At 41.1% G+C, this 14,796-nt stretch overlaps 1 protein-coding gene across 3 annotated transcripts in view; it reads left to right on the top strand.

Moving 5' to 3' along the window:
- arl15a (ADP-ribosylation factor-like 15a) overlaps positions 1 to 14,485 on the top strand; it is a 110,022-nt gene extending 95,537 nt beyond the window's left edge. The window contains exon 6 of one of the 3 annotated variants that reach the window (XR_015116519.1): positions 12,515 to 12,638. Coding sequence is in view for 2 of the 3 variants with exons in the window: in XM_086206624.1 (XP_086062750.1) it covers positions 12,515 to 12,667 (153 nt within the window). In the remaining variant the exon portion in view is untranslated. Of the gene's footprint in view, positions 1 to 5,159; positions 5,667 to 12,514 lie in introns of those variants that run through there. The other 2 variants (XM_086206624.1, XM_086206626.1) reach the window with 2 other exon arrangements.
- Positions 14,486 to 14,796: the final 311 nt, after the last annotated feature.

Below are 14,796 nucleotides of genomic sequence, written 5' to 3'. Positions count from 1 at the left end.
CACGCACACACTCTCGTTGTCTGTCTCCCTTCCATTCCCGTCCTCTGTCATCCTTTCACTCGTCGAGAATCTAACCTGCTGGCTGTAGCTGCCAAAATGCACCACCACCACATCTCTGCTATAGCTCACCCCCACCACCACCATCACCCCCACCCCACCCCCTCATCCCCACCCCTCCTCTTACCTCACGTCTGCTCTTTTTCCAGACAAGCGAGTTTAAAAAGTCAACTGCGTATTGAGCCGTCTAGACTGAAGCCGGTCAGCAACCGACCCTCCCCACCCCCAACTTTTGACTTGCTGGCTACAGTGGAAAAACGGATGAGGAGCAGGTGACCTTGCTGAGCTCTGTCCCTCATATCTAGCCGAGTGCCTGTATGGCTACATTATATAAACATATTGACCACAATGTAGAAATGTACTGAAAGCTAAGCTTACTCAACCAGGGACATGCCTGCTACAAATGAGTTATTCAGTCACATAACTATGTTAAACACTATAATAATGTTGGATCCTCCTTGTCTTTCCCTCTACCTCAAAATACATGAAATAACAGTGTTTACAAATACGCCAGATAAATCAGCCCCAGTGCCTGTAACCTCTGATTTAGTTTTACAAGGTGTTATCCTTTTAAATGAGGACACAACTCTTTAGATAAAATACTAGTGCCAGTACCAGAGTGAACTTCCCACGTCGCTGCCTGTTACTCGTTTGATGTTAGGATTTTACGAGTAATTTAAACCTTCCTGTTTTGGAAGCAACTGGGAACTAACTGATTTACTTAACGCACGCCTGCAATAATAGGGTCCGTGTTGTTGTACTCTGCACAAACAAATTACAGTATTTAGTTGTGAAACAGATAGTTTGAATTAGCGGGCAGAAATGTGTGAACTTGAAGTACAGTTCATGGCATTGCACTGAACCGAACATCAAGTGTTTTGAGTTATCGTACCGCAATGTTTGTAATGTCATTGTTAATCTTTGTAATGCTGTGAACTGTATTCTGCTCACTGGGACAGTAAAGAACTGAAGTGAATTAGTTCATAATCCAGACACGGTTAAGATGAAACTATATACAGTATATATATGACTCTTCAGTAAGGCTTTTATCATATGCAGATGTTTTGAGAATACTTTATTCCTTCTGCTCATGTGAGTGTATAAGTGTGAGTGTGTTCTTTTTTCTTCCAGTTGAAGCGCACTGTATGGCATCCCTGTGTGAGTGTCTGACATTCCATGTTAAGCAGAGCATAAAGTGCATGTCTGCGGCCGGCCGTTGGCCCTTACATGTGTAGATGACCAGATTCCCCCTGGACAAATTAGTTGTTGATATTTTCCCAAATAATTTAAAATTTTGGAGGCACTTCACCCTGCTCATGTTGACTGTTATGTCTCAAGAATTTGTCTGCCTTAACGCTTTTGAGTATTTCTTCTCAGCAAGTTTCATTATGGAATCATCAGTTGGAAAAAGGGGATCAAAATTTAAAAAAGGATCACATGGCAACTTGAGTCTGAACTCCTCCCACCCTTGTATTGAAACCAGGTAGTGACCGTGACACCAGGGAACCAGGCTTGTTGATATGGGAGTCAAAGCACATGCTTTAGTTCTGTGACGCTGCTCTGTCACACTTAATTACAACAATCATCCTCTAAAATGCTTTTCTAACCAGCGGGATGAGAGTCGATTGCCTCGGTGGGAGGTGGCTGGAAAGATTTATCATACATTTCACATGTGACTCCTGTCTGCTTATCATATCCTCTTACAATTCTTAGAAAGAAAGGTTGTCGGAACATCATTACCAAATAACACGGTTAAAAACAACGTACTCTGCTGAGAAAAACAGGTCTGTGTTGTTTTGTTGGACTTTGTTACCAAGAAATATATTTTGATAATTTATCCAGGAAGTACTTGTAACCATACGTGTTAGCAGCTTTGAGAAAGTAAATCTCATAGACATGTGTGCAGGAATTCATCCCACTTTGGGAGGCAACAGTTGGAAAACCAGTCAAGCAGCACATATTGATTAAACCGTGGTAGCAGAATAGGTGAACTAATTTGTGATTGATGTTTAACTTGTCTTGAGAAATGTTCCAGTCAAGTTTCTGTGGCCCGATTAGTTGTTTTTTTAATATATTTACACAGCAACAGAAGGCAAAAGATTATAGTTTGATATACTAGCCTTCACGCTTAAACTACAGTAAATCTAAATCATGAAGTTCCTGGATTAAAAAAAAAAAAAGATTTATTTAGTGACTTTGAATTATTGATTAGAAGAGAATCCATTCCTGGAAATGCACATGATCCACAGGTTATTGGAAATACAGAAACGCTCTTGATTAGAGCACACAAGCTAAACAACAGATGAATTTGATCTTGGTATTATGTGACTCACAGAATGTTAATTATCCACCATATTCATCATTCAATTTTTATTTTTTTTTAATATTCAAACACTAATTCATGCTTGAAAATACCAGCAAAATACTCAAACTGCAGACAAGAAACACTCAACTGGAGTGGACGAGATGTTTTCTTTTTTTTAAGTCTGGTCTACTAAAACATGTCTGATTGGCTCTGAAGCTGATCATTAGGGTAAGGACATCTCTATCTCTCTTACATCTTTGTCTACCCTGGTAGAGCAGCCCTCCCACCCATATTTATCCCTGCTTTCTTTCCTTTTCCCACCCATACAGCCTTTCTCATCCTGTCATCCCTGGGCTGGTGTTCCACCCCTGTGGGAGGTTAAGGGGCACCGTGGGTGAGGGCTGTCGGCAGGTTGCGCGGGCACCACGTTCGCCTTTTCCCACAGCCCGCGTCAAATGTAGCTGAACCCTGACCCCAGCGGGTCCTCTCAGAATCAGAGAGGGTTGCAATTCAGCCAGCCAGACCTTATTCAGAACTGGACTTTCCATTGGAGGAAAAAAGAATCTCATCCATTTGTGGTCAGTGCCCTCTCTTTGTCTGCTGGTCAAGCAGGGTCGGGCGACTGGCCGCCACTAGCCAGGACAAGACTTCCGAAAAGCCTATTCAGCATGTGATTTGACCCCCAGGTTCCATTGCTGACTCACAGGGATCAAACGCTGGGAATCCTTGGGGGTTCTCTTCCATGGAGTTTTTCATCCATTGAAACCTACCCTTTTGACGAAACGCAAAGTGACCAATGGTCTAAATTTCTCGACTGCATAGTCATGTTTTGAAAATGTGGGATTCCCGGATAAATTTCTTTAAGGACCTTTAGAAGTGGCAGGGAAAGACCTCTGTCTCATTCTCCCTTTTTCTAATGTTTTTAAATACCTCACTTGTGGTGTTTCATGTCTAATTGAATATTTTGGACAGCTTATCTTGGTAGTAGTGAATGCTATTGTGCTTTAGCTACACGTGAACAACAGAGGTTTTCCTTAAAGTGATTAAAACCAGCCAGGAACTAATACTGCATAAAAATAAACACATTTTCTCACAAATCTCACTTTTTTTGCTTAGCCCAAGGAGCGTTATAATGATGCATATACAAATACTGTGATTAGTAAACGAGCCTTTACCGAAACATTACCGAACGCACACATCATGTCCATAGACACGAAGAAACAATGTAAAGATGTAATCATAATTATGAGAAGGCACGAGAGACAAAAAGAGGTAAGACAAATGCAGAAACCTTGAATTTCAAATATGATGGTTCCATCACATGTGTGTGTGTGTGTGTGTCTGTGTCTGTGTCTGTGTCTGTGTGTGTCTGTGTGAGAGTGATTGTATATGCAGGCTCCAACTTGACGCATGGTTTAAATCTTTTGCAAAAGGGGAGCGCTTTGATTGTAATGCCGCGTGCTGTGTGCTAAAGCGGGGCCTGCTGCAGCTTTCAAGCTGGTCAACTGTCAGGACGAGTGCATGAAAGGGGGGCCTCCGAGTGAAAAGGGGTGGAGGGTCCTACTAGGGGGGTCCTTAAGAAGGAGGGGTTGGCTTCTGACGGACCGCCTAGGCTTGGAGGGCCCTCCATGTAGGCTGCTACAGCATGGCAGCTCTGTTGAGAAGAAATGGGGGGGGGGGGGGGGGGGGCGAGTGAAGGTGCTGGCACATTGGCCTCTGCAGCAGGGAGCACGGGCACGACGCCAGCTCACCCGTTCAAGTCCCAGTGACCAGATGTTACTTGTCAGGGAGCTCTCAGCCTTTAATAAATTGAGTTACTGTAAATCTAAAATAAGGAAAGGCAAATATGGGTACCCCACTTCCTCCTAAACACAGACGTCCCAGATACTTTGCCCGCACAGACGTTTCTTAGTGTCCCCCAGGTCAACCCCTGGTGAAGGGGCCATGGCCCAGCTACTGAACTTGCCAATTATTTTCCAATTTACATGAGAGGGCGGATGTTTTTCTTCCCCTTTGCCCCCAACCTGTACTCTAACTATAAAAAAATGTTATTCATGCTTTTAGACTGAAACGTCACCAGGTTTCAGACTCCCAGCCCTGCAGCTTTTCTGAGACACTCAGGGACTAAAAGCAGCACAAAATAGTAAATGTATGCCAATTGTCAATAAGAACAACCAAACTTACTGTACGTTCAATGCAGCACTCTAGGTTTTACTGTCATCAGCAGATTAGTATGATTAGTATTAGTATTAGCATGGATCATTTATACATGTAATTGCCTGTATTTTGGAAATCATCTCATCTGCCACAAACAAAATAAAAAATAAAGACCTCTGTGCTTGTAAAAGGAAAGCAAAAAAAAGAACTCATTGCTCATTGTCCAAATGTGAATCTTCTCAGGCACATCTTAAGATATATTTTCAGAATGCCTGCCTATATGGAAAGGCCATTATCACTGTGTAGGCTCTTAAGTGCAATAGCATTGTTCCAAAGAGCACACTGAAAGGGTCGGCAAGAATGTCCCCTGTGCAGTCTATCTTAGATTTACAGCACCTGTGAGGATGGCTCTGATCTGGCAGTAGCCAGTTGGCTTTGAAGAGAAGTGTACCGCAAGTGAATCACTTTGAACCTGCACTGAGCTGAGCCTGAGGGAGACCCACGGTCCCATCAGACTGGAACAGGACAGTAAATCTAAAGGCAGCTCAGTTTTGCATTGCGACATAGGGACTTAAGTCTTAATTTGATGCCTGCTGAAGCCGCTGGTCCAACAATTCTTACAACTATGGTTTGTTTCCAGGGTGGCCTCAACGCTTTTACGTGCTGTCTTCCTGGATGGTTTCCACTATAAATGAAAGCGACTAAACTCAAAGACCATCTCTTTCTTTTTCTCACTCCCTCTTTCCATGCGCTGACTTTTAAGATTTATGGTCCTTTTATTTTTATCTTTGGTCCGTGTTGTTTTTTTTTCCATTTATGTGAACACTTTGTTCATGATTGTTACACAAAACTGTATTTTTAATGATAAATTTTATAGTTGAAATAATGCGACATTCTCAGTCAATCCAAGATGTTGAGTGAACCATGCAACAGTTATTGTGCTTCTAGGGGTAATATATGTCTGCACAATCATTTTATTATTCCCATTTACTCTAAATTGTAGCATTGAATAAACTGAAAATTAAATCATCTCCAAATGTGTGCTACCATTTTCTTGAGACCTCCTCCTGACAAAATGTTGAGGCAAAAATCTTAAATTTCCGGCATGTGCATCATTGATCGCGGATCATCAATGGCGATCGGCGCAGGAGCCAATAAATACCCGTGTCTGCTGCGGGGTCTTTTTAGGCAGGAGTGAATGCAGATTAAACCTGTTGCCATTGCAGACACAAGCCAGATGTTAGTGGGGTTTTTTTTGGGGGGGGGGGGTTTTAGTCGGTGGGAAAGAGGCTTTACAGAACCAGACATGGTCTTTCACTTCCTCAATTTAAGGTGGTCGGTCATGTCATGTGGAGCTTATACTTTCACTTATCAGGTGAACAGGGCTTTACCTTTCCTTGGACAGTAATCCCCTCAGATGCAAAACCTCAGGTCCATCGCTTAAGGTGTTGCAGTGTTGCTTCACCAGGCTTTACTTACAGGCCAGTGGGCTGTTTCATTTGACACCTCCCACAATTTGTGGAGCAATGTTTGTTTTTTTCACCAAGTTCCCAAGTGTTTCCCCTCTTGGGGACCTCCGGGCTTTCTCATGTCTTTAAGACTCTTTAGGTAAGCCGGAAAAGCAAACAAAGGCATATCTATTATATGGTAAATGGATCTCACATTTCCCTCCCGTTTCAATGCAGTCGCCAGTGTGGGCCACTTTCCAGGTGACTGATATCTTCAAAGGGGCCAACATGTCAAGGGATGGTGTAATTGATTGTCTTGGATATTTGAGTATGTCACTTTCTCTCGTTCACAGACCCCCTAATGCTTCCTTCTCCAGTTCTATAGCTTACTGGTGTGGTGGGGTTTTGACGCATGACACTGAAGCATGATACACATGCGGTTATGGGACGTATTAGGACAAGGACGTTGAAGGTCACATCTTACAAAATGCTCATTTGTCTTTAAAGCTTTGTACAAATATACGCCGATGTAGTGATGTGGCCAGTTTCTGCTGCCGTCCTCATCGGTCACTTAATACACACATGCTGTTAAGTAGCCTTTGAACAAAGGATGTTGTTTTTGTTGAAAAGGGCCCCTGCTGAAGTTTATCCAAATGAAAACCTCAAGGCTGAAATCATCAGTTCTCTGAGGAGTTTATTGAGTAAAGCTCTCCTTGCTCCACAAAGGAGTTTTGATAGTTGCCTGCAGGAAAATAGTGTTTGAAGGATAACTTATCTGTTGAGTAAGTCTTTATCAGCGTCTCTTTTGTTTTGGCTTTTTTTTTTTTTTAACGGATGGCTGAAAGGCAAACTCTTCTCAAGTGAACATTTCCTGTTCTTCATTTTATGATCTTATTACTTTAACAGGAAGAGATTATTAGTTTTATTTGATATTATTTAATTTAGTTGTGATATTTTTCTCAGACTTTCAAAACCTCAGGCAAAAAGCAAAGAGCCAGACTCGACAAAGAAACTTGCCCTACATGAAAAATTGAGAGTTGACAGCAGAGGTCATTTAACTTTATTTTACGATACTGATCTGCTGTAGGAGTGTATCCAGCAAACCTACATCTGCTCCATCTGGCTTTGCTATTATTAAGAATGCCTGACCTAACTTAAGATTTCCCAAATAAGTCTACATATCACAAGACCATTGAACCACAATGAGTGTTTTTATCAGAAAATCCTGAACATGGTATGTTAGCTGTTTTCTTGCCTTGGCATTCTACCTCCTGAGAAAGGCCCTTGGTTTAAATTACAAGGTGTAAACTAGACTATAAGAAATACTCACAGTACAAATACGTACACTGGGTACAGATACAGAGAACATTGTACAAATACCTATGGAAGAAGTCAGGAAGTCATCGATGCAAGATAAAACCAAAAGATCAACAGAGAGACTTGCTCGTCATATAAATGCTTTAAAGTTCTTATTTGTGTCTTAAGAATGCTTAATGATATGATTTTAGTAATACTCCCTATAATACTTTAATATCAATACACTTCTCAATACTACTTGCAGTAATTTGCTGCAGAACGTCAAAGACATGAGCTGGAGCTGGAAATTCAAGCTGGAGGGGCTTTTATCAAACCGTTCGTGTGTTTTTTACAGTGCTGAGAAACCACGTTAGATCTGGAAATGTTGACATGTTAATTTTAACTGAAGTGAATTCTGTCACCTCTGCTCCTGCACTTCAAGCATCAATGGCGCCTCTCTCTGACGGGGATTTTGAGACAATTCAAATTGATTTGCACACCACAGCACTGTTCAAGCTGTTCAAAATAATACTACATAATAGAAGGGAGGGTTTGTTTTTTCCGTTCCCTTTTAATGGCCATTTTAGCTTAATACACCTGCTCACTAGAAGTCATTACTTGTCAACCAATGACAGAGGATAAACATTTGTGATTTGACAAGGTCATTTCTTATATATTCTCCACAACCAACATTGTGCACCTCCATAACTCCTGTCTCCCCTGTCTCATCCAGTCAGTCTTCTTTTTCTTCCAGTCCCTTTCTTGTCTGGCTCCACAGTGTGTGTTTGGGTGGTCAAGAGGCCAGAACAGGGTTCTGCTGGCAGAAGGCAGCAGCTAAGGCTATTTATTCTGACAGGATATCCTCTTCACTTGACATGAAGCCAGTAGTGACCATCGCATGCAGTGATCTGGCATCAGCTGGGGAGCCGTCAGGTGCCATGCATGCCCATCAGCTGTGTTAAGCAGCCTGAAGTGGGTTTGCCAAGGCTGGAGATTAAGCTTAGCTGTACAGCTACTCCCTGCACATGCTAGATAATTGTCAAAGTTGTTCAGTCATCACAGGTTGGTAGAGTAAACAAAAACTGAACTCTAGTAAAAGTATCATTCATAATAATGATCATAATAATAAATGAGTAGATAAATAACTTGAATATGTGTCTCCTTTAACGTCTACTCAAATAATAATATACAATGTTATTTCATTAAATCATCAATAAGGCATTCAATTGTAAATTTATAGTGTGCACAAGGTAAAAATTTGAAGTGCTTGTCTATCAGACATCTTTGACTTGTCATACACTAACATATATTAGATTACAGAGTTTTGCAGCACTGTCAGAATAACTCATATTTTGAAATGTTTTATTTTTAACAGTGAACAAGTGTCATCAAGTGAAAATTTAAAAAAAAAAATTGGTATGCCACAGTTGTATGTAATCATGTTTTTTTTCCAATCCCAAGTTTGTCCATTTTTGTAGTTCATAGATGTAACTTGATTATTTTTGGAAGGGAGACATGCGCTAAAAACACTAGCTTTTTACCGTACTGTGACTTTAACAACAACAAAAAAAAGCTCGAAACATGCTGTACAAGCAGAAACCTAAATCTCCCACTTTGCACCAGTTGGTTGCAAATTTCATGATAGAATACTACTTGAACATCGTCTTGGGGGAAAGAATTCAAGTCATGAAAAATTAAATATAAAACCCAGCCAATGGATGTTCTCAGTTATAGCACAACTGAGCACAACGAGTGAAGCTCAGAACTCCTGCCAAAGAATTCAGCCCTCCTGACTTGTATGTTTTCTTCACAAAAGCATACCCCAGTGGCCAAGAAGCCTGGATTCCAGCAGCAGGAATTCAGTTTACAGGTGATTATAGATTTTTGACACCCTTATGCATATATAAGCTGCTTTCTCCTATGTAAGGGAGGTTCGTATGACCTAGAAGAAGCTAGACTGGATGACCCACTGGTCATTCTAGGGGCCATCTGGCAACTGTGTCTTGTGTGGCTTACCCTTCCCACTGCCTCACGCAATTCCTTAAGCAAGCATAAGAGTGCTTAGGAGGACTTAATCGCAGAGAAACTGGTTTGGGCCACACAGCTGACTGCCAATGTGGATGCACCCAGTGATCAGGTCATGGGGTTCCTTCAGTCATTTAACACTTATTGTTTTTGAGGACGTGTCTTCTCCAGCTGTTGTGTGACTAAAACCACTGGATTGGACGTAACATTTCAGTGCGAATTGTCTTGAACGAAGGTGTTGATTTAGTGTTATTTAAATAAGGGATTCTGTTGTGTCTTCCACTATTTGTGTTATTGTGCACAACTCTCAAAGCGCATTGGGAAGCTACTTCAGTTGGCAGCGCTGGCACGGTTGGAACAGTTATCTGTTGCATAGTGCTAAAAGAGGCATTTGCCACTTTGTGGAAAGCCCTCAGGTTCTGCTGGCCTGGAAGGAAGTGAGAGAAGCTTGAGCCTGTCTGCATTTGCACAGAGGTCACTATTGGCCTTTTGACTGTCTGCCAGTGCAGGGGCCAGAGTCTTCCAGAAGGGGGCCTTGGTACAGGCAAGTCAGCCAGACAGGCAGCCAGCCGCATCGTCTGCAGTCTAGGTCTGGGGCTAGTGCCTGGGCTAGGCAGCTCAAGTTACCCAGACAGATTTGTTAACACTGTTTGGGTCCGCTCAGCTTTCTAGCCAGGCCTCTGAGCCAAACGCGGCTGAGGTGACTTAATCTGTCATTAAACTCACATTACACCCGGACAGAGACTCAGCTCAGGGGGGCAGAGACAGCGCTCACTCTCCCACTCGCTGGCATGGCTGGTTGGATTTGAGTAGACACAAAGAACACCCCCTCCCCTTCTCCATCCTCTCCATGCCACACACCATGGCACAGCTAGACAGCCCATCGTGGTCCAGAAATAAGTAATTTCACTTGGAAGGTGAAAAGTCATTTGACTGGTGTGGATGTGGTGGGTGTACAATGCTATTTTATGCTTTCACTGGCAAAGACCGACCCAGAATACCAAGCCTATCCATTGGCTCTGGAAGTCTGGAAGATTTCTTCTGTCATCAATCCTTCTCTATTTCTTTCTTTGCAGAAATATTTACAACTTTCTTCTGACTCGTAAACACAGTTGTTAAAGAACACATGTTCAAGAGGAAGCATGTCAGATATTTCATGGGTGAATCAAATCAATAGTTAATTAAAATCCATCCATCCATCCATTTTCTACCATTTATCCTGTGAAGGGTGGCAGGGTTCACCCTGGACAGGTCACCAGTTCATCACAGGACCAACACATAGAGACAGACAACCATTCACACTCACAGTCACATCTACTGTCAATGTAGAGTATCAATCAGCCTCGTCCTCTCTTGATGTCTTTGGACTGTGGGAGGAAGCTGGAGTACCAGAGAGAACCCACACAGGAACAGGGAGAACATGCAGACTCCACCCAGAAGGAACCTTCTTGCTGTGAGGCGGCAGTGCTAACCACTGTAGCTCATTAAAATCCTAAGATTTTGTTCTAGTTTGGGAACGTTTGACTCGATCTTTTAGTGTGGAATAAAGCCGAATAGACAGATCTTTTTAATTGTCTTTAAATTAACATAGAAGACATTTTACAGTAACCAACTTTGATGAGAATTTGTTTTTCATTGAAGGTTTTAAGAGTAAAATTGATATAAAAGTAAATAGGTGCATAACTACAGTGTGTAGTGGGAAAATGGCAGCTTTGTTTCGTTAGAAACATTAACATCATTTCAGATTTCGTTCAGCGTGGTTAACAGTTAACATTTGCCTTTGTACATTTTTCACTGGCTGTCAGACAAACAGGAGGAGATGGCTGAACTTTGTCCACATCGGGCAAACAAAATTGCTTCCATTACTCTCAGCTTGAAAATGTCAGAAACCCTAACAACCTGCAGTACCTTCAGTGGAGGTCTAAGACATTGTTTCCCTCTGCTGAGATTTGTTTTCGTGAAACAGCTGGTTCTGGTTCTCCCTCAACCTCACTTCACCCAACTGTCATGAGCAGCCAAGAGCCAACATATGAACTGTTGGAGGGAACGCTGCCAAGTTGACAAACCATGTGTTCCTAAGATTAAAAAAAAGGTCTTTATTTAATGGAGTTTTATGTATTTGTTGATTTGATTTTCACCCTCAAGTAGATAGCTGATATTTGACGTATTTTTTCACGGCTGAGCCGCCATGTATTTATGAATGATTAGGAAAACACATTGTGTATGGAAAACTAATTGATGTGCGGACCAGGATGAGACACAAAGCAGCTCCTTTCTTCTCTTTTTTATGTTGTTAGTCTCTGAGGATAAAAACTGCAGTGCAACCTGAATTTTTTAACGCCTGATTGAAGATGGCGTCATAAAACAATGATCTGATCGTCATTCCTTAACAGCTAATTCATCAACTGACTGATTTTAAACACAAGGGAGCAACTGATATTCTTTTATTAGGGCCAATACTGATTACTAGTAATACAAAGAGGCCAATAACTGATATTTGTGGACAAAATTCAGTTGCACTAAATGTCGATCTGTGTATAATCCATTCTCTTCATGAGCAATAAATTTAATTTTGTATGAATGAATTTATTATTTATTTTTACAAACATTTTAATTAATTTAATTTAATACATAAAGTGGAAACTTAGCCCATTGCTTAAAAATAGAAGAAATAAACATTAATAAAATAATCATGCAACATTTTTGGACGATCACTTAAGTCAGTGTTCCCAGCAGGCTTTCACTCAACTGAGTGGAAAATTATAATTGTGTTCACCGGAAACAGTTGTTTCTGGTACGTTACTGAATAAAAAACATAAACCAACAAATAAAAATACGCCAAAGGAGATGACAAGAAAAGAACTAATATCTAAGCAATCGATCGATCCCTTCTAAAAATATGAAGTCTTTACTGAGGAGGAGCACCAGAATATATAATACTGCAACATTACTTCCTTTTAATGTGCAAACATTGCATTTTCACTGAATGCATTGGGCTTAATGTTTAAGGTGAAGAAGTTCTCATTTTTGGTCATTTGTGGCAAATGGTGTGAGACAAATGACATTGCTCTTACTTTACATATACACAGTTGTTTTGGGGGGAAAAAGAATTTCATGAAACAAGCCCCTGAATCTTATTTCTCACCTTCTTAATGAGGTAATTCCTTAATGGTTTGAATAACAGTGAATGATCTGACTTTCCACATTGTCCTGTACTTGCCGGCAGATCAAGAAATTCTTTGAGTTGGAGCCACTGGCCCGGGGGAAGCGCTGGATCCTGGAGGGCAGCACCACCGATAATATGGAGGCAGTGAAGGAGAGCTTCGGTCAGTTCATTACCCTGCTGGAGGACAAAGACACAGAGCCTGCAAGGATATGATGCTAATCCTGCTAATGCTACCAGACATTAGCAGCTGACAACACCAACAACAACAAAACACCACATCCTGCTTGGGTGGGGGTGGGGGGTGGGGTGGGCGGTTCTTGTACACACACTCACGCACAAACACAAACACGTACACTCAAACAGCAGATGTGTTACGTATGTTATCCTCCCTTTACTGAGAAGAGTCGCTCACTACAATCGGCCAGAGGACAACCACCAAAATAATTCGCAGGAAATGGAAATCTCCTTCACTACTGTTTATGCCATTGTGATAAAACCAGTGACATTTGGGGCAAGTGGCATTCCTCCAGTCATCATTGGACACTAACACGGGGGGGTTGTAAATGAGGGGGAGGGCCCATAACTGACAGGGGCCCTCAAAACATATTGGAGCATAATAATTAATGGTTGATGGGGCCCAAGTCTCCCCTGCTATCAGACACATTCTCTCTCTCTCTCTCTCTCTCTCTCTCTCTCTCTCACTCTCTCTCACACACACACACAAACACACACACACACACACACACAAAGTGGAGTCCAGGTTGTCTGTAGATATGTTTATCTTCTCCACTAATTACTTTACAGGATGTTTAGGTGGGCGCAAGTGATGTACTTTTCAGAGAGAAATACTGTAAACGCCATCAAGAGTACTTCTCCTTTCAACAAACGTGTGATTGTCCAGAGCCTTGTGTTATGTACAGTTGTTACATATCTGTGTGTCACACTCTTGTCTGAATATCTAATCTGAATATCGTAGTATCTAACAAAGTATTTTGTACAGTACATGCAAATAAGCATAATGCTGTGTACCCTCTTGTGTGGCCATACAGAAGTACTGCTAGCCATGTGACGAGCTGACTTTATTGTACAGTTGGAAACAATCTGAATGCTTTTATAAATGTGCCACTTAGGATATATTTTATAACTCGGTATGTTAACCTTTAGAGCTAAATTCAGATTAGATTTTTATATATCACGCCTCACTTGGGAATTCTTTTAAATCAATGACCAAATCAAAAACACACACACAAACACACACACAAATGACAAATGCTGGGTTGGTTGTGAATACACTTTGAGAAATACAATGTATTCTGTCAAAAGTTTATTTGTTTTTCTATGGTTTTAATGTGTTTTCTTTTAATTTTAATTTGATTTAATCCCTCTTGGCACTGGCCTGAGACTCCAGTCTCCCATCAGGGTGGAATACAAACTCTATCAATCAGCAACAGCAACAGCTGCATCTGACAAGTCCCTGTCTGACACCCTAATGCCTTCCAACTGTCTGTGAAGACCCCTCCCTGTCTGCTGTTTATCGCGGACCCAGCCCCACTTCATCCCAACCCGTCCTGTCCAAGACGGCGTGACTCTGTGTGGTTGTCCCCAACATGTGCTTTACTCACGAATGATGCACACACACACACACACACACACACAGCCCCCTCCTTGTGCTTTGTATTAATTTTTTTTATTTTAGTAACTGGATCACTTTTTGTACCTGACATAGAGTTTACCAGGTATTTCCGTGTGTGTGTGTGTGTGTGTGTGTGTGTGTGTGTGTGTGTGTGTGTGTGTGTGTGTGTGTGATTGGTGCATTCAGTCACTTGTAACATAACGTATAACTGCTATAAACACTTAGCGATTATACCAACGCTGGACTTCATATCTGCTTCAACTTAGGTCTTAAAATATTCATTGCCGTCTGTCTTTTTTGTTATCTTCAAGTATTTTTGTTTTTCAATCATGTTTTGTTTATTCCAATTAAAGTTTTAAAAATCCAAATATTGTCTTAGTATTTATAATTTACTTGTGCTCATTCTGATATTTTAGATGTTTTATATAACTTGGTTGCACGCTGGATACCGTTATGTCTGTATTTAATGTTTTAACATGTATAATTGAAATATTACTGTTTTTTTCATTTGATTATGTTCTAGTTATAAATATTTTCTGCATTCAGTTATTTGTTTAGCTGTTTGTACATATAAAAATGCAGTAAGATGAGATTTAAAACCTCAGAGGCTGTTTTATGTGAATGTTCATGCTGTTCTTACGAGTATGAAATGTGTGATGGGTCGAATGTTTGCATACCTCACTGGAAACATTTTCTTCAAAATGTCTCT

This window comes from Aulostomus chinensis, chromosome 6 (assembly GCF_037954235.1).
Source record: "Aulostomus chinensis isolate RoL2024-O1b breed Wild chromosome 6, RoL_Achi_v1.0, whole genome shotgun sequence".
Lineage (NCBI taxonomy): Eukaryota > Metazoa > Chordata > Actinopteri > Syngnathiformes > Aulostomidae > Aulostomus > Aulostomus chinensis.
This window is presented reverse-complemented; position numbering and strand designations above follow the sequence as displayed.